The sequence below is a fragment of the Chelon labrosus genome (genome assembly GCF_963514085.1).
Source record: "Chelon labrosus genome assembly, chromosome: 1".
NCBI lineage: Eukaryota > Metazoa > Chordata > Actinopteri > Mugiliformes > Mugilidae > Chelon > Chelon labrosus.
Genome location: NC_140337.1, coordinates 26,722,352 through 26,741,014, shown reverse-complemented (window position 1 = coordinate 26,741,014; position 18,663 = coordinate 26,722,352). Strand labels below are relative to the sequence as shown.

The following is an 18,663-nucleotide window of genomic DNA, read 5'->3' as shown; positions in this document are numbered from 1 at the left end:
CAGCCCTATCAAAAGAAAAAAGAGTCTATACTTACCTCAACAAATTAAAACCTATAAGAAACTTTTTTTAAACTGGACTTCTATGAACATTTCTACACCTAATCATCTATTTATGCAGGAGGTCTTTCTTCAGGTCTCCCACGCGCCTAGGTTTCATTTGTTGGAGGAGATTTAAACCTCTGTTTAGATACTGTGCTTGATAGATCCTCTGATCCCAGTCTTCTCACCAAATCAGCTAAAGCCACAATTTCTTTCATGAGAGACTTAAACTTAGATGATGTCTGGAGGCAAATGCATCCACAGGATAGAGACTATTAACACCCTCACAACTGTCATACTCGTATAGATGATTTTTTGATTTCCAGTCAAATATTTCATAGAGTGATAGACATTGAATACCTTCCAAGACTGCTTAGTGATCACTCTCCTTTGGTGCTGTCTGTATCCATCCCTGTCAAGGTAACTGAAATGTACAGATGGAGGCTTAACCCTACACTTTTGCAGTGGTGGACAGTAACGAAGTAGATGTAATTCGTTCCTGTACTTAAGTACGGAATAGATGTATCTGTACTTTACTCAAGTATTTATATTTGGTGAGACTTTATACTTTCACTCCACTACATTTCGAAGTGAAAATTCGTACTTTTACTCCGTTACATGAATAAAAAACCCTATCGTTACATTTTGTCGAAACCAATAATATTGAGATGTCAAAAAACAGTGCAGTCAGTCACGCACCAATCAGGGCTCAGTGCGCGATTTGCTCTCTCTGAAGTCCTGTCGATTTCGTCAGTCCGTTCGTCGTTCATTTGATGAGTGGTATTTGGAAGAGCTCGGTGAATTAATTTGGAAGCATTGCATTTAGAAGAATTAGAAGTTAAATCAACAAAATGACAGAAACGATGGAAGATGCTGACTTGCTCGAACACCCATGGCCTCACTTAGGCGAATTTTTTGAATTAATGGACAGAAAGAAAGATTCATTTTACTTTAAGTGTCTACTCTGCCTTCCAAAGCAGAACAGGATATCCTCCTTTAAGAATTCTCCTTCCAATTTGAAGAAACACGTCGAGGTAAGTTATTTTTACTTTGGTGTGTTTGACGGCTAGCAACCGAATTGTTTTAAATTTGACCTAAAGGATACTACATTGTTTGCATGTGTGTTCGGCTAAATTAACTATACGCTAGCATAGCGTATTAGCGGCTAATCGTACTGATGTTGAATGCTCCCTTCTTACTAAGCCTTCGTTCAGAGGGTAAATTCTTTGCATTGCCGTCAAGTAAAGTGGTCTTTTCATCCTACATAAGTTAATTGTCTTTGGCGAAATAGCCTGCCGTCATTTCTAACTAGAAAACGGTGAGGTTGTCGCTAAGAAATTAGCTTTTGAAGACACTTTAGGTGAAGTTTGTTTTGTTGTCATTTTGAGAAGTAGCCATAAGTGGATAATGTAGGCTACAGTATGACCACTAGAAATATAACCTACTACTGATGTTCGCATAATTGAAATTTAATGCATTTTACTTGTTTTAAATTAATGATATGATGCCAAATGAGTTGGTTGCTGGAATTTGCTTGGCAAATAAATGGACTGCATTTTTGCTAAATGGATAGAAATGAAATCCACTAATTTGTAGTTCACATTCTAAAGCCCAGCATAGCCTAGATTTAGGAAATGCAAAAAAGTGTATTTAATTTATTAATTGGAGTAGCCTGTGTGGATATGTTGTTAATGGATGGACTGTTTTTTTTCTTTCAGAGAAAGCATGCAAGTTATGTGGATAGGTATGACGCTTTGACTGCCCCACGGAAAAGAAAAGCAAAGAACCAAGACGGTCCCTCAACTGTCAAACAGTTAAAGTTAGGTGAAACAAACGTAGTTTCCCAAAGACATGTTGATCATGCTGTCATTAATTTTGTGATCCAGAGCCTCCAGCCCTTTAGTGTGGTAGAGAAGCCATCATTTCAAGAGCTTGTGCGAGATCTTCATCCAAATGCCACTGTCATGTCCAGGACCACCTTGAGACGCAAGATAGATGAGGCTTCAATTGAGATGAAAAGAAACATCAAAGAACATATGGAACCAATCAGTTTTATTGCTACGACAACAGATTGCTGGAGCGCAAGGCGAAGAGGTTTTCTTGGAGTTACTGCCCACTGGGTTGATCCCAATAGCCTAGAGAGGTGCTCAGTGGCACTAGCATGTAAGAAGCTGAAAGGTCCACACACTTTTGATGTTTTGGGTGGTGCGTTAAATGAGATTCATGCTGAATATGGCATACAGAACAAGATAACCCGAACTACTACGGACAACGGTTCCAATTTCTTAAAGGCATTCCGCATGTACGGAGAACAGGATGAAAATAACAATTCACCTTCAGATGAATCTGAGGATGATGTGGATGAGATGGATGATGACGAGGAACAGGAGTGGGATGGGTTTGGAGTGGATTTTGTCGAAGTCACTTCTATCTTAAATGAAGACGATGGTTTACAATTCCAACTCCCTAAACATCATCGATGCGCCTGCCACCTGCTGAATCTTGTCTCCACAGTGGATGCAGAAAAAGCAACATCTAACGATGCTTTCAAAAGGTTGTCTAGATCAGCTTTCTCGAAATGCCAAGCACTATGGAACAAGTGTGGGAGATCTGATGCTGCTGCAGAGCTTGTAGAGAATGTATGCAAAATTCAGCTGATCCGGCCAAACGCAACAAGGTGGAATTCTTTGTTCCTTGCTGTTGAGAGAATCCTACGAATTGTAAAAGAGCAGGGAGAAGGAGCTCTCAGAACTGTTTTCACTTCACTCAAGTTGCCCATGTAAGCATTGTTTTTTGAGTTTTTAAACTCATGTACTTCAAATAGCTAGTATGCCAGATTCTACATGGTTATTCTGCTAAATGGAGCACATCTATGACTCCAGAGTAGGCCTGGTGACATGACGGAAATATATTGTGATTTAACAGTATTGATAATTATTCATAATGTTAATGACCAAACCATGCAGAGTTAACCATGTGATCACATTAATTGATAAATTGTTGTTGTTTGAATCTATTAGGCTGAGTCCAGTTGAGATCTCCTTTCTAGAGGAGTACGCCAAAACGATGGGACCACTCGCCAAGGCCCTCAACATATTGCAATCTGAAACAGACGTGCAGATGGGATGGCTCCTGCCTACTTTGATGCTGCTGATCGCAAAGCTGAACAAGATCCGCAGTGGTTGCAGATACTGCAAACCTCTGGTGGATGCTGTCCAAGAGGGTCTGCAGCGACGTTTCGCTGACATGCTTGTGGAGCCAGAGTTTATCGCTGCTGCCATCCTTGTCCCAAAGTTTAAAACATCATGGACCTCTGACGAAAACCTCATAAAACTTGGTGAGACTTAACTAGTATTATTTGTTAGAAGAGTATTTAAACTTAAATTTACAGAAACAAAATAATGCTTAAAAATGCTTACAAACTCAAATGGGTAAGCATTACATTTTATGCACCTTTAAATTCTGTTATTCTGATTTAACGCATGATTACAGTGACTTTATTTCTAGCATTTATTTCAATGTCCATTTCAGGCCTGGACTACATTAAGGACCATCTGGAGGAAGACTCTTCACATCAATCACCAGCTAATGGCTCCAGTGCATCAGATGATGAGGACTTCTTCGCAAGCATGAAGACATCTAATGGTCAGGACAGTGTTAAACAATTAGATGGCTACCTTGCCTCAAAGGTAGACCACAAGGATATACTGAAGTCATACCCCGCAGTGTGTAAGTTGTCTCTTAAACTTAACACCGCTTTACCAGCCTCAGCCGCTTGCGAGCGCCTATTTAGCACTGCTGGGCTGATCTTTACCCCACGGCGGGCAAGGCTGGACGCAAAAAATTTTGAGAACCAACTCCTCCTGAAGCGAAATAAGAAATATTTTAAGCTTTAGTAAGTGGTGAACAGCTTTGCCATTTTAAGCTTGCTGTTTAAGCATGCTACGTGGGATTAAGGGTACCACACCTTTGTTGAGTATCCTCCACTATAATCTTAAGCACAAATTGGTATAACATAATGCTGCGCTAGTTCCTGGAGTGGTAGTTTTATTCCCACTTGTGATATCTGACTGAGTATTTTGTTCTGACTTCCTGTGTTTGTAGTATGTATCATTCACTACATACATTTTCATGTCTTCTGTGCATACCATTTTAGGCTTGCTGTTTTAGCATGCCACTTGTGATTCAGGATAGGTCAGGGAAACTGGTTTGTTGTGACTTCGTTATTGTGCGCCACAACTTTGTTAGAGTATCCTCCTCGATAATCTTAAGCACAAATTGGTATCGTAAAATGCTTTACTAGTTCCTGGAATGGAAGTATTTTGTTTTGACTTCCTGTGTTTGTAGTATGTGTCATTCACTAGCCTACTTTTTCTGTCTTCTGTGCAAACTGGCATGCACTGTAATTGTCTGGAATTTATGCAAAAGCTAGTTCTTGCAATATTATTTTTTTTTTTTCATATTTGATCTGAGGTCAAAGGTTTTATTTTGACTTTTGTCTGTTTTTGTACCTAGGTTGGTGTAGGTAATATCAAAAATATTATACTAGTCTTAAGCACCAACTAGTATGACACCACATTCTCTGATTTTCTAATCAGCTCAGGTAGTGGTATACCCAATGTTTTGAAGCATAAATCAGTATTTTTGAGTTGAAAGGTACAGTAACACATTTCAGACATATACATGTATGTGACAAAAGAAAGGTGCTTGTTTTACTACACATTTGTTGTAATGAAATGTGGAACAGCAACTAAGTTACAAATAAATGTAAAATTAATTAAATGTTCTTGAGAGCTGTTATTTCATAACCACTTGGTCTTACCTTATGGCAATAGATAGATTTTAATGCTTTGTGATTATATTCTTTAAATACACAAATGTAAGTGGCATTAGTATTTCACCTTATACAAGTTGAGAGAGCAGGAGCTTTGATGTAAAAATGATTTTAAAAAGCCATTAGAGCCATAATGCAATGAGGTACTTTTACTTTTAATACTTAAGTATATATGAAGGCAAATACTTTTATACTTCTACTTAAGTAGAAATTCAAAGTGCATACTTTTACTTTTACTTGAGTAATATTTGACACAAGGTATCTATACTTTCACTTAAGTACATAATCAGTGTACTTCGTCCACCACTGCACTTTTGAAACAACCTGAATTCTGCACTTTCATTAGAAGCAATCCTAATATACAGTTGAAACCAGATGTTTACGTACACTGTGTTAAAAGACACATAAACCTTTTTTTCCTCACTGTCTGATGCTAATATGCTAATTTGTACATTTTTGCTTATACTATTTTTATTTTATTTTACTAGATTTTATTTTACTTATTTTTTATTTCTATTTTATTTAATATAATCTTTTTTATCAGAGGTTCTTAAGAGTGTTTTTTTATGTACAACTAAGCTACTGTGACCAAGCAATTTCCCTTGTGGATGAATAAAGTTTATCTAAGGCTAAGTCTAAGTCTAAGTTAAATCAGACTGCACTGATAGCACAAGATTTCACTTTCTGCTGATGACATCATTTTATTTTTGACCAACCCTGAACCCTCTCTTTCTTACCTCCAGGAACTACCGGGTACATACAGTTCATTTTCTGGGTACAAGGTTAATCTTGACAACAGTGACATTTTGCTGCTGTCTGTATTTGATTTCAGTAGAGGTAAGCACAAGTTCCATTTTAAATGGTCTCCTATGGGTTTTAAATATCTAGGTGTGTTTGTTGACAGTAACCTTAAAAATCTCTACAAGATCAATTTAGTCAGTTTGCTTCAGAAGTTGGGAGAAGATTTGAAGAAATGGATGGGCTTGCCTCTTACCTTACTTGGTAGAATCAATGTTATAAAGATGGATATCCTACCTACATCTTATAGATGTTTCAATCACTTCCTATTCATGTCCCAATAGCATTATTTATCTCCCTTAAAAAACACTCACAGTTCTTTTGGCAGGTAAGATGCCTAGACTCAGCATGGAAAAATGAACTCTGGATTATGAGAGTGGAGATCTAAAACTCCCTAATTTTCAGTTGTACTATTATGCAATCACAAACACTGTCTGCAGATAACGATCTGATCTTTAACAAACCCTAACATGCCCATACAAATACCGTACTCTCATACTGTCAGGGATGAAAGAGAAGTGGAATGTGAGGCTGTAACATGCAGGAGGCAGAACTGAACAGCAGTTTGTTTTAACTTTTAACTTAACTGTTTTTGTTTTTAATTGTGGGATGCGTGTCTTTCTTCTGTTTTAATTTTTGATTGAGAAAACTTGATGTTTTGTGTTCACTGTGGGTTTAGATGAGGTGTTGTGATTCATTGTCTATCCAGAGCAGAAAGAATGTAGACTGAAAAAAGAAATAAGTTAGTTTCCAAGCAGGAAAACCAGAAGTGTCTCAGTTCCAAAGCTACATTTCTTTTGCTGGAACAAGTCAAAGTCCTTATAACACTCTGTGAAAAACATGAAGTGAAACAACAATGCAGAGAAGGTTGTTGGACAGATGAGTTTTTCTTTGTTGCAGTAAGAAGGACTTGAAATCCTCTTTCAGGTCAGAACTCACAAGTTCCTATTGTTACATTCATTTAGCTTTATGTCCAGGAAGGTGTTTTAATGCACCAACAGACTAAAGGAGCTTCCTGCTTGGATGCATTCAGGAGCTGCTTTCTACCAGTATGGGTCTGGGTGTATAAAATCATTCTACTGATATTTGCTGATTGACAAAGTTCCCTCAGCACTTGATGATGCATGATACAGATGTGTTGTCTTTAAGTGTAGAGTAGTTACCTTAGCTAATAAACCAGAGGAGATGGTGGAGTCGTCGTGGGTCTTTGGGTCCACTGCTCCTCCTCTTTCTACTCTGAACTGCTCACAACAGACATTTGTTGTATCAGAAGTGTCACCTCCTGAAATGATGGTTGTGATCATTGTTGGTGTTTGTGTCTGTGTAGAATCACAGTGTGAATGGAGGAGTCTGGAGGGATTGTGTTTCAGAGACCAGTCAAATATTCTCAGCAGTTTGATTTAACTCATGAACTCTGGATGTTTGAATCTGATAGAATCAATGACTCATGAATGAAAGAAGCTGTGTTCTCATTTAACTTCAAATAGATTCAAAGAGATTTATTGATATATGAAGGTGCTTTCTATTATTTATTTAAATGGAGGAAATCTAAGAGATTATTATCATGTCACTATTCAAAACCTCATTGGTGGAGCAGTCTGTAATTCATACCTTTACCTGGAAAATACCACATGTGGTTGGTCTGGACTTGAGAAAACAGTAACTGACTGATTAATGTCAAACTAAATGTCCTCACCACTGAAGGAGGAAGAACCAGTATGTGTGTCTATAGTGAGATAGGGCTGGGTTGTTTCCAGTGTTCTCAGATTGTTTTTAGGTGAACAGTGATGAATCTTCTCTATGTTGGTAACTGAGCACTTTTCCACTTTATTCTTAATAACTTCTTCCATGGAGGTTATGAGCTCTGATTGTTCTACTTGACTAATAATTCTATCTTCTAACAGTTAACAATGATCAGCAGCAATAATGAAACAAAGGCTTTATTCATGTTCTCATAGTTGAAATAAACAGAAACACTTTATTTGAAGATACAACATTTCACATGCTCTCTGTTTGAAATGTTATTTTTAAATGCAGTAAATAAATGTTCTTTTAAACTTTTACTGTTGATCCATGGTGAACAGAACCTGATCTGGAACTTGAAGATTTCTCTTTAGTGCATCAGTGACAGAAACACATTTGTTCATCAAAGTTTAGTCAGAAAGTTCTTTGGTCGGTGGTTTGACACAAACAGGATGAAGAACAGGATCAGATGTTGGAACGACTGAATGAAGTCAGACTGTAGATTGTCCTTGTTGTATCTGCAGAGAGTGACCTTTGACCTCATGTGTTCATGACTCTTCACCTCTGTCTCCTCTCACAGGGAGAAGATGATCTGCAGGATCCTGCTGCTCATCATCCTCAACTCATGTGTCTGTGGTCAGTTTAGAAATTGACTTGATGAAGTCCAAATCAATTGTCAGTCTTCAATGATGGAGTTGAAAGACTCCCATGTTCCAGTTCTCAGTGTGTCTGCTCCTCTCTTTCTCTCTCTGTCTCCTCAGCAGCAACATTTGAAGTGAATGTGACACAGAGCTCCTATCAGGCAGAGGAGAACCACAACATCACCCTGGAGTGGACCTTCACCACCAAACCTGACTCTCCCTACAAATATCTGTTTATCCTCTGTACCTTGTTCACCAATCAGAAGGAGTTGGTTCTGTATCATGTACATGAAGGTGTTGAGGTGTCAGAGTCTCAGGATGAACAGTTTTCAGGACGAGTCCAGGGAGACAAAGACGTCCTCAGAGAAGGACGAATCAGACTTCATGTATCCAGACTCAGGACTAATGACTCTGGTCTGTACCAGTGTGAAGTGAAGACAGATTATGGCTCCAGCTCTGGCAGATGTAAACTCAACGTCTCTGGTAAGTTGATAAAGTAGAAGTTACTAAAAGTCCTTTATAAAAATGCTGATCACTGTTGCCCTGACTGAGTTGTTAAACTAGAATTGATGGAGTCTGGCTGGATAATATAATATAATATAATGTAATATAATATACACCATCAGTTACATTTATTCATTTTTCACATGAAAACGTGTCAACTAATGTCTTGATGTTCTTTCCAGCAGCTGCTGATCAGCCTCAAACTCAGAGACCAAGGTTGAAACCAGGACCAGAAACTGGAGGAAGGAGGAGACGACATGATGGACTGATAGCAGTAGCAGCAGTAATAGCTCTGATGTATCTCTGTGTTATACTTTACGTAACTTTCATAATAACAGAGAAACAAAATCATTGTGCAGCTGTACAAACTCGGAGAGACAACCTGTAATGTCACCAGATTTATTTCCATCCAGTGTTTCATTCATTCTTCACCAAGATCTTGTATTGATGATGGGAGAGTCTGACCACTGAGCAAAGCCTTCTCCAGCACATCCCAAATATTCTCAATGAGGTTAAGGTCTGGACTCTGTGGTGGACAATCCATGTCTGAAAATGATGTTGGTTGCCATGGTAACTCATTTAGTAGTGATGTGCCAGTAACACATCAGCTGTTTCCTCGTGAGTGTGATTTAAAGGCTCATGGTCACCAAAGAAACTTTAAACACATCCAAGAAGAAACCTGGTGGAGAAAGTTGGAGAGTCAGCAGCTTTGTGTTAATTATCTTATAGCGCCACCATCTGGTCAAGTGGTGTCATTTCAGTTTGTAACTGCTAGCCTATCCCAGCTGTCACTTTTCTTTACATTTCTGGAGAAATTCTTCCTCTTGTATCTCATATTTAATAAATTATTTTCCAAAATTATATGAAACTCTGCATTATCTTCGCATACTGTATTTTCCAGTTGTTTCCAGAGTCAGCTGATATATCTTAATTTCATGACAGTAACAGACTGAGCTGAATATTTCTAATAAATGAATAGCTTTGTACTCAGCTTCTGTCTCTGCTCGATTCCTTTCAGGGGGGAGACCTGGCTTTATATGGTTCTTTTTAATAAATGTATTGTGCTGAAATCCATCCACTTCTCCTGCCTTGCTACTTCATGTTGAAGCATACTACTAAGAAACGTGGCTAAGCTTCTCTCCAACTCAACGTTACAAAGCCAGCAATCATTAAACTCACATGTTTGCCCAATTACAAGACGTGGGACAGAACACAGGACCAATTTCTTTTTCGTGGGTATTTTATTCCCCGACTGCACTCAGCAGAGAACAGCATTAAATGGTTCACAGTTTTGGGAGCGTGTTATACTAGCAGCAGGTACAATGTATGTTTATAAAAAAAAAAACAAGAAAAAAAACAAGAACCCAAGAATGCCTCCTAAGGATGCTCCTCTCTGCTAGCAAGAAAATTAAGAGTAATTCAAATCACACACCATGGTGTGGAAAGCTCAGACATGGGCAGATTACTCAAGCACATCTAAATAAATGAAATTCCTTTATAGCTCAATATCTCCTGCCTATGGTTCAACTTAGAAGCCCTTTTAAATCTGAACACATAGACAACAGTAGTGGCCTACTTCACACCTAAAGAAAGAAAATAAAAATACAGAAGAAAAAACTCAATACATTCGTCACACAGTATAGCTAATATCATAGCTGTATATTCCTAGCAGTGAAGTGCTTTAGTTCACCAAAAAGTAAATAATCGTAAACGTAGCACCTTTGGTCCTAACTTTTAGAAATACTCACATCACTCTAGGTCCAGTAGGAGTTACACCAGGAAGTTACTCACAAAGAGGAGTGGGTGTTGGTTTATGAACAGGTGACACTTTAATGTCAACACAAGAGTTAATTAACAGTGACAGCTTAGGTGTACATTTACCAAAATAATAAGGCGCCAGGAAAAATAAAATAAAACAAAATAAGAGTCCGTTGAAGTCAAGTTTCTGGTGAGTTCACTTATGAAAAGGAATGTCCACTTTTTTATGTTTTTTTATGTCCACTCTCTTATTGCGTCCTCAGTTCTATTATCCAGGTAGGTGAGGAGTTTGTGTGTCTTATCTGTTCTCTGAGTATGTAATTCAAATGATCCACCTTATAGCTCCACCACCTGGCCAAGATTTGTAATTTCAGTTGTGGCCATGCACTGATAGACACAGAGGTGTACACACAGGTGTACCCCACCTCTCGCCCCAGTGACAGCTGGGATGGACTCCAAAAACATCAGTCTTATTCTGATCATCCAGACAGATTCATTGATTATCCTCAGGTCCATGGTCCGTGGTAGTAGAGAGTCTGACTGGACGTTGTTACTGGGAGGTGGAGTGGAGAGGAGGAGGAGTTGATGAAGCAGTCGCATACAAGCATCTCTGAAACCATGACTCTCCTCCACAGAGTCCAGACCACATTCACTCAGCCTCTCTATGCTGGACTATGTCCGTTTCATTATGGGTCCACTGTTGAGTTGATTAAAGTCAAATAGACATAAGTCACTTCAGGGACAGTTGGTTAAAATGTGTCTTTTAGTCTCCAGGTGATTTGGTCTCCATCGTTGTAGCTGAGAGCTCATTGTTGTGTCATGTCTTCAGTGAACAGAGATCAGCTGTCAATCACACTTTCTGGGCGGTACTTTCAACTCAACTCAACTTTATTTATAAAGCACTTTAAAAACAACCACAGCTGAAACAAAGTGCTGTACATTACTAAGACAGACTATTAAAAACAATAAAACAATAAAAAAATATAGAAAACATTAAAACACTGAATATTTCTAATAAATAGATGGTTGTCTAAAATAGTGAGTATCCATGATTAGTAGAATATTGGTTCAAATGTCCCTTTAATTCAGAGGTCCTCATTTATCAGGTCATGGACCAGTACCAGACAACAAACCATTTACTACTGGACCATGAGGAGACAATATGATCCTGCAAACTCCCTGAATAATGAACACATCATTGTAGGTTATCTGTGCTGCAGACTCACTGAACTTGTCGTGTCCTCTCACCACCAGGGGGAGCTCTCTGTTTATGAGCTGCTGCAGAGAAACAACAAATGTCAGTGTGTGATAAATATGGGAATACAACCAGAATCAATCAACTAAATATAAAGAGACTTTAAAAGAATGATTGTGCTGCCCTGGCAGAGCGTTGACTGTAGCAATGCTGTAGACAGACAGTTAACAATCCCAAGTCCTCCAATAAACACACAGCCTTGACTTTAATGGTATTTTACAGTTTTTTGTTTGTTTTAAAAAACACAATTAGCACAGCGTCGGCCTTTTGTGGCCATACCATTCACACATTTCATGTCGTTTTCACACAATATGCAGTCAGTTAACACATTTCCACAATGCTTAAATTTTCTTAACAGACAAGCTATACCTCCCAACAAAATTATGGATTGTTTTTGTATTAGTTAAGAATGTTAACGCACAACATCAGTATACAGTATAAAAACCTCTGCTTCTGCAATGATATCAGTCCAAAAATAACATATCTCAGCTGATAATACAGTTTTTTTCAATCGCTAACAACATGGTTTGAAGTCCACCCAAGACTGGTAAGTCTCTTCCTTCCACCCTATTCACCAGCATCTCAGGATGTAGCATCTCATCCTGCTACACTTCCTTCTGTTTCTAAAAAATACAAACAACCAGTAGAACTGCTACTGCTGCTGCTATCAGTCCATCATTTAGTCTCCTCCTTCCTCCAGTTTCTGGTCCTGAACTCAACCTTGGTATCCAACTTTGAGGCTGATCAGCAGCTGCTGGAAAGAACATCAAGATATTAATATCTTTATAAAGGACTTCTAGTAACTTCTACTTTGTCAACTTACCAATGACGTTGAGTTCACATCTGCCAGAGCTGGAGCCATAATCTGTGTTCACTTCACACTGGTACAGACCAGAGTCATCAGTCCTGAGTCTGGACACATGAAGTCTGATTCGTCCTTCTCTGAGGACGTCTCTGTCTCCATGGACTCGTCCTGAAAAATGTTCATCCTGAGACTCTGACGCCTCAACACCTTCATGTACATGATACAGAACCAACACCTTCTGATTGGTTAACAAGCTACAGAAGATAAAGAGATATTTGTAGGAAGAGTCAGGTTTGGTGGTGAAGGTCCACTCCAGGGTGATGTTGTGGTTCTCCTCTGCCTGATAGGAGCTCTGTGTCACATTCACTTCAAATGTTGCTGCTGAGGAGACAGAGAGAGAAAGAGAGGAGCAGACACACTGAGAACTGGAACATGGGAGTCTTTCAACTCCATCATTGAAGACTGACAATTGATTTGGACTTCATCAAGTCAATTTCTAAACTGACCACAGACACATGAGTTGAGGATGATGAGCAGCAGGATCCTGCAGATCATCTTCTCCCTGTGAGAGGAGACAGAGGTGAAGAGTCATGAACACATGAGGTCAAAGGTCACTCTCTGCAGATACAACAAGGACAATCTACAGTCTGACTTCATTCAGTCGTTCCAACATCTGATCCTGTTCTTCATCCTGTTTGTTCCAAACCACCGACCAAAGAACTTTCTGACTAAACTCCATCAACTCCAACCGCTGCAGTGGAAGCAGTCACTAGAAAAACCTGCTGTTTGTTGAAGTTTTCTCTGATCAACAAATGTGTTTCTGTCACTGATGCACTAAAGAGAAATCTTCAAGTTCCAGATCAGCTTCTGTTCACCATGGATCAACAGTAAAAGTTTAAAAGAACATTTATTTACTGCATTTAAAAATAACATTTAAAACAGAGAGCATGTGAAATGTTGTATCTTCAAATAAAGTGTTTCTGTTTATTTCAACTATGAGAACATGAATAAAGCCTTTGTTTCATTATTGCTGCTGATCATTGTTAACTGTTAGAAGATAGAATTATTAGTCAAGTAGAACAATCAGAGCTCATAACCTCCATGGAAGAAGTTAGTTGAAACAACCCAACCCCCACCCTACCTAACCACAGAGTGGCTTCCCCTTCCCACACATGCTGCAGCGAGCTTCCTTTTCGCTGCTGCTTCCTCCTTCACTGGTTAGGACATTTAGTTTGACATTAACCATCAGTTACTGTTTCCTCAAGTCCAGAACAATCACATGTGGTATTTACCAGGTAAAGGTATGAATTACAGACTGCTCCACCAATGAGGTTTTGCATAGTGACATGATAATAATGTCTCAGATTTCCTTCATTTAAATAAATAATAGAAAGCACCTTCATATATCAATAAACCTCTTTGAATCTATTTTAATCTTTATCTGTATCAAATATCATCAAGTGCTGAGGTAACTTTGTCAATCAGCAAACTCATATCAGTAGAATGATTATTTACACCCAGACCTAGACCCAGTGGTTTAGCGCCTGCCAAATAAATCTAGATATTAATTTGTTCCATGCAGAGAACTGGGATTGTGGGATCCTAACGAGGAGCTAAAGGGGTCTTGACAGAACCTTTGTTAATTTAGGACGGAAACCGCAGAGACAGAGTCGGAGGTAAACGCGGTGATCTCCACCAACTCTCCACTTTCTGTCTCTGCAGAAAACTCTCCTATTCCTGACTGCAGGAGTTTCCTGCCTCTACGAAACCACCGTCAACTTTACATTAAAAGAACGTGATCGACCGTTCAGGAGCTATGCTACAAAATAAACCACTCGTTTTGTATAAAATCAAGATAATTAATAAAAACTAAGGTGGAGCTCATAACGGTCACTTATCAAGGGGACAGCGAGGTCCGATACCCCTGGGGTTTACGACTCAAGTCCACAGGGACGTTGCATTTAGTGACCATAGGAAAATGAAGCTACAGTGATACGTGACTGTAACTCGGTTACATATGCAGGAAAAACCCTGAATGACTTACCTTCAAAGTGATTTAACCGCTGCTGCCTCCATCAAACCTGTCCTTCTTCTTGTATTTTGGCGGGAAAAGAAGCGCATGCGTGCTGTATGCGCGTCACAAGGCGCATGCGCGGATTTAAAAAAAAAGCAACATTTAATAAAACTTCGTTACTTAGTTCTACGTTCATGTGCAATGACTATGACACCTTTGAAAATACATAATAAAACTTACTCTTCCCACACACTTTGTTTATTACATGAATGACATATTTAGTTTTACTTGAATAATTCCAGTTCTCACTGATACGCAAGTAAAAATTGTGACAGTTAACCTGTTAAATATTACTACACCACAAAATCATTTTTTTCAGTGTAGGCGGAGTTTCCGTTTTATTGACACGCCTGGACAATCTTTGCATATCTTTTGTAAAGTTGTCAAGTTTGCCATAAGATAAACTGAGACTATACATAATTTTAGTTGTAGTAACACAGTAAAGTAGGAGTAAGACTCGTCTGGTTGTTTCTTCTTTCAGTCTACATTCTTTCTGCTCTGGATAGACGATGAAAAATGGCCCCATAGATCACAACCATCATTTTAGGAGGTGACACTTCTCATACAGTTGTTCTGTCAGTGGTAAACTCTCTGCTGCAGCTACTTCCTGAAACATTTAATCTGAGATAACAGGATAGTACAAAGAGCAGGATCAGTGGACACAAAGACTCCGCCCATCTAAGCTGGTTTAGCTGAGGTAACTGGTCTGCTGGGACTATCCTGCATTTAAGAACAAATCAGCATCCCTGCCTTGTACCTCTATTAAGACATTACTCAATGTGTCTCTAATCTTAAATTTTTAATTTGTTATGTTCTAAGGCGTCTGGACATAATCTTTGTTGATCAAGGAACTGCAGATACAGAGACGGAGGTAAATGCGGTTCTCTCTACCAACTCTCCAGTCTCTGCTGCAGAATACTGTGTAGGATATTTCTGTCCAGGCGGAGTCTTCTTTCAGTTGTCATTCTTTCTGCTCTGGATAGACGATGTAAACACCTCGTCTAAACCCACAGTGAGCACAAAACATCCAGTTTTCGCAATAAAATAAAAACTGTACTGACAACAATAACTCTATGACCTGATCCGTTATACAGTAAAGAAATCATTCTCGACAACAACAAACACACAACATCAAAACATAATCAGTTATCTATTAAAATACGTTACTCGCCACAACAGGAAAGACGTAGTTAAGGATAAACTGCTGATAAACTCTCTACGCCATGTTACAACAGTCCAGACCCGATGTGATGAGCCAGAAAAACACGAAGACCCACGAATGAAGACTCCTCTTCGTCTGATTTGATTGGTCGGGGACGATGTGTCTGCTATGACGCACTGGACCCACACGGGGGCGACTGTAGGATCAGAGCTTTAGGATGCTGAGCGAACTGCTGAGTCACAAAGCTATCATTTGGTTTAAAAAAGAAATAAATGGGAAGAAAAACAAAAGAAATTGCATTTAAATGACAAAATGAAGAACAAAAAGTGAAAAATGCCACTATCTTTGTAAGGCAATTAGAATACCGAAAACATTTATTTATTTATTTTTTGAGAAAAAAAAGTTTTTATTTTTAAGATATCATATAACTGATGGAGACATTTTCCTCAATGAGAAAGACAAAGCTACCAAAGCCCCACCCCTTCACATCTGGTGTCATTGAAAAGCCCTAAACGTCCTCTGTAGAGAGCAAAGGAGTTAATTCAGTAGTATGCAGTGGGTGGGAGATATTCAGGTTTACAAATGTCCTCCACAGAGGACAAACTTGAACTACTGGTAGTCAGGATGTGAGACATCATTCTGTCCTATGACATTATGAGTATGTGGTCTGACTAACGTTACCTATCAGCTTTCTCACCTGGTTCTTCCTCTCCATCCTCACCTCTCTCCACTCTGTGCTGCTACTCTCTCACCTGAACCTGGTTCTTTTTTCTTGAAAACATTACAAATGTCTATCATCATACTCTCTACCATCACTGTGTTACATTAATTAGCTGATACACATGGGCTTACAGGCAGTATCAGTCTTACACCTTGGCTTTAACATCGACACATATGCCAACCAAAAGCTTAACAACAGCTCCAATATAACCTGTGGACAGAGGTTGATTGACAACCACTATTAGCTTGCCAGAGAAAAAACGTCAGCTAGCGAACTCCTATTTAACAATAACAAGAGCAGTAAAAGTTAGGGCTGGTTCTGATGACTGGAATGTGTTGGTGATAAAGTAAAAAGATCTTTGTTTGGTAACTTATAGGAGCCACACGCCTCAGGTGGTCAGCCAAACCTAAGGTACATGCAACAGTCTCACAGCCTCCAGGAAGAAGCTGTTCCCCAGTTTGGTGGTCCTGCTCTTAATGCTCCGCAGCCTCCTGCCTGAAGGGAGAGGGACAAACAGTGTGTGTGCAGGGTGGGTTGGGTATTTCCTGATGCAGGTGGCCCTTTTCCTGCATCTGGAGGTGTAAATGTCCGTGGTGGTGGATAGACTGCGCCCCACAGTCTTCTGTGCAGCTTTCACCACCCTCTGCAGAGCCGTCTTGTGTTTGTCACAGATGAAGAAATGACCATCTCCTGTCTTTATTCCAGGATCTCAAACAAAGCCCATGGAGAAAATGTGGAGCTAATATGAGAGTATAACTGAGGCAGTTTTCCTCCTGAAACACCACAAAGTACAGAGTTGATGTTTAGAGCAGAAGAACGTTTGTCAGTCAGTCAACTCTCTTCACTGAAACAGCTCGGTCACAGAGAAATGAGCAGACTTTCTGTCACTTGGTGATTTTTACAACCCAGATTTAGTTTTTGATCTCGGTCAGGATACCATCACAACATTTTCACTTGTAGAAAAAATAAAGAAAGCAAGAAATTAGACATAAATCCTGACAATATTCTTTATTACAATTATTTATTAGCAGAAATCAGTAAATAGTCACAACTGAAATGACAAAAATCGGCCAGATGATGGAGCTATAAGCTCATTATCTGATTTCCAGTCAAACTGAGTCTCTAGAGGTTGAACGCTTTTTTTCCTTCTAAAGCTTCATTATTGATCATAGAACAGTGGTTAAAGGAGAATTCAAACATCCATCACAGTTCACTGATCAACCTGCTGCTTCTAATGTGTTTGTTGACTTCTTTTCAGACTCCAGTTTATAATAAACTACACTGTAAAACATTTCAAGTCAGTAAAACTTGTTAAAAGCTCTCCTGCCTTAAAAATGAAAACAGCTGAGTTATAAGTAAGGATTGATTCTTGTTTCAACTTGACAGTAATTAATCAAAACCACGTATTAGGTTAAATTATCCACTGATGAAAACTTCTCTCTGATGTGAGTCATGCGTGTTACTGTTGTCACATGCTGAGCTGTTTCAAAATGTCTCTATGACTGTCAGTGTTTTCAAACTTGAGCAAAATGTCTCTATGACTGTCAGAGTTTTCAAACTTGAGAAAAATGTCTCTATGACTGTCAGTGTTTTCAAACTTGAGCTCATCATTAAAACCACAGGCAGACACCAACAAAGATGTGTTGTGTAGCTTTAAGGAATAGAAATAGTAAATCCTAACAGCAGCGGATCGATGCAGAGATAAGTACAGAATAGAATGAAGGAAACATTTCAACACATAACACATCACTCTGTCACATAAACATATATATATATATATATATATATATATATATACATATATATACAGGGAATGTAGGCACATCCAGTAAAATAGATTAAAACAGGAACAACAATACTGCACATGTAACAGAGCACACTTCAAACCAACACAACAACTGGACAATGTCTTGTAGCACATTGCTCAATAATACTCAAGTCGTTGTTGACATGTTGCAGTAACCAAGACATACCACTAGATGTCAGAAGAGTCCAATCAGATTCATGATTCCTTTGCCTTTGCTGCCCTTTGACCTCTGCAGGTCAGACTTCATTCACTGTGAGAGTAACTCAGGACGTCCAGCAGGCAGAGGAACACGGTAACATCACGCTCACGTGGCTCTTCCCTGTCTAGACCAGCCCGCCTCCTGGCTCTCTGCAAATAGACCTCATGTATGTGAATCCACTGAGGAGGATTTACCTTTAAAATGGTCAGACTGACACTGAGCGGGTTAGTCTGCAGTGTGATCCACAGCTCTTCAGGAAAGGACTGAATGTTTCTTTACTGATCTGAGGCTCAGCAACACAGTCACATATGGTGTTGTTGTAA

The 18,663-nt window shown here is 39.1% G+C and overlaps 1 protein-coding gene across 1 annotated transcript; it reads left to right on the top strand.

Moving 5' to 3' along the window:
- The first annotated feature begins 506 nt into the window (after positions 1 to 506).
- LOC311504347 (zinc finger BED domain-containing protein 4-like) lies at positions 507 to 5,177 on the top strand. The gene is made up of 4 exons (XM_084567373.1): positions 507 to 1,073; positions 1,758 to 2,818; positions 3,060 to 3,376; positions 3,571 to 5,177. The coding sequence occupies exons 1-4, from the start codon at positions 891 to 893 to the stop codon at positions 3,933 to 3,935; spliced, it is 1,926 nt and encodes a 641-aa protein (XP_084423499.1). The 5' UTR covers positions 507 to 890; the 3' UTR covers positions 3,936 to 5,177.
- Positions 5,178 to 18,663: the final 13,486 nt, after the last annotated feature.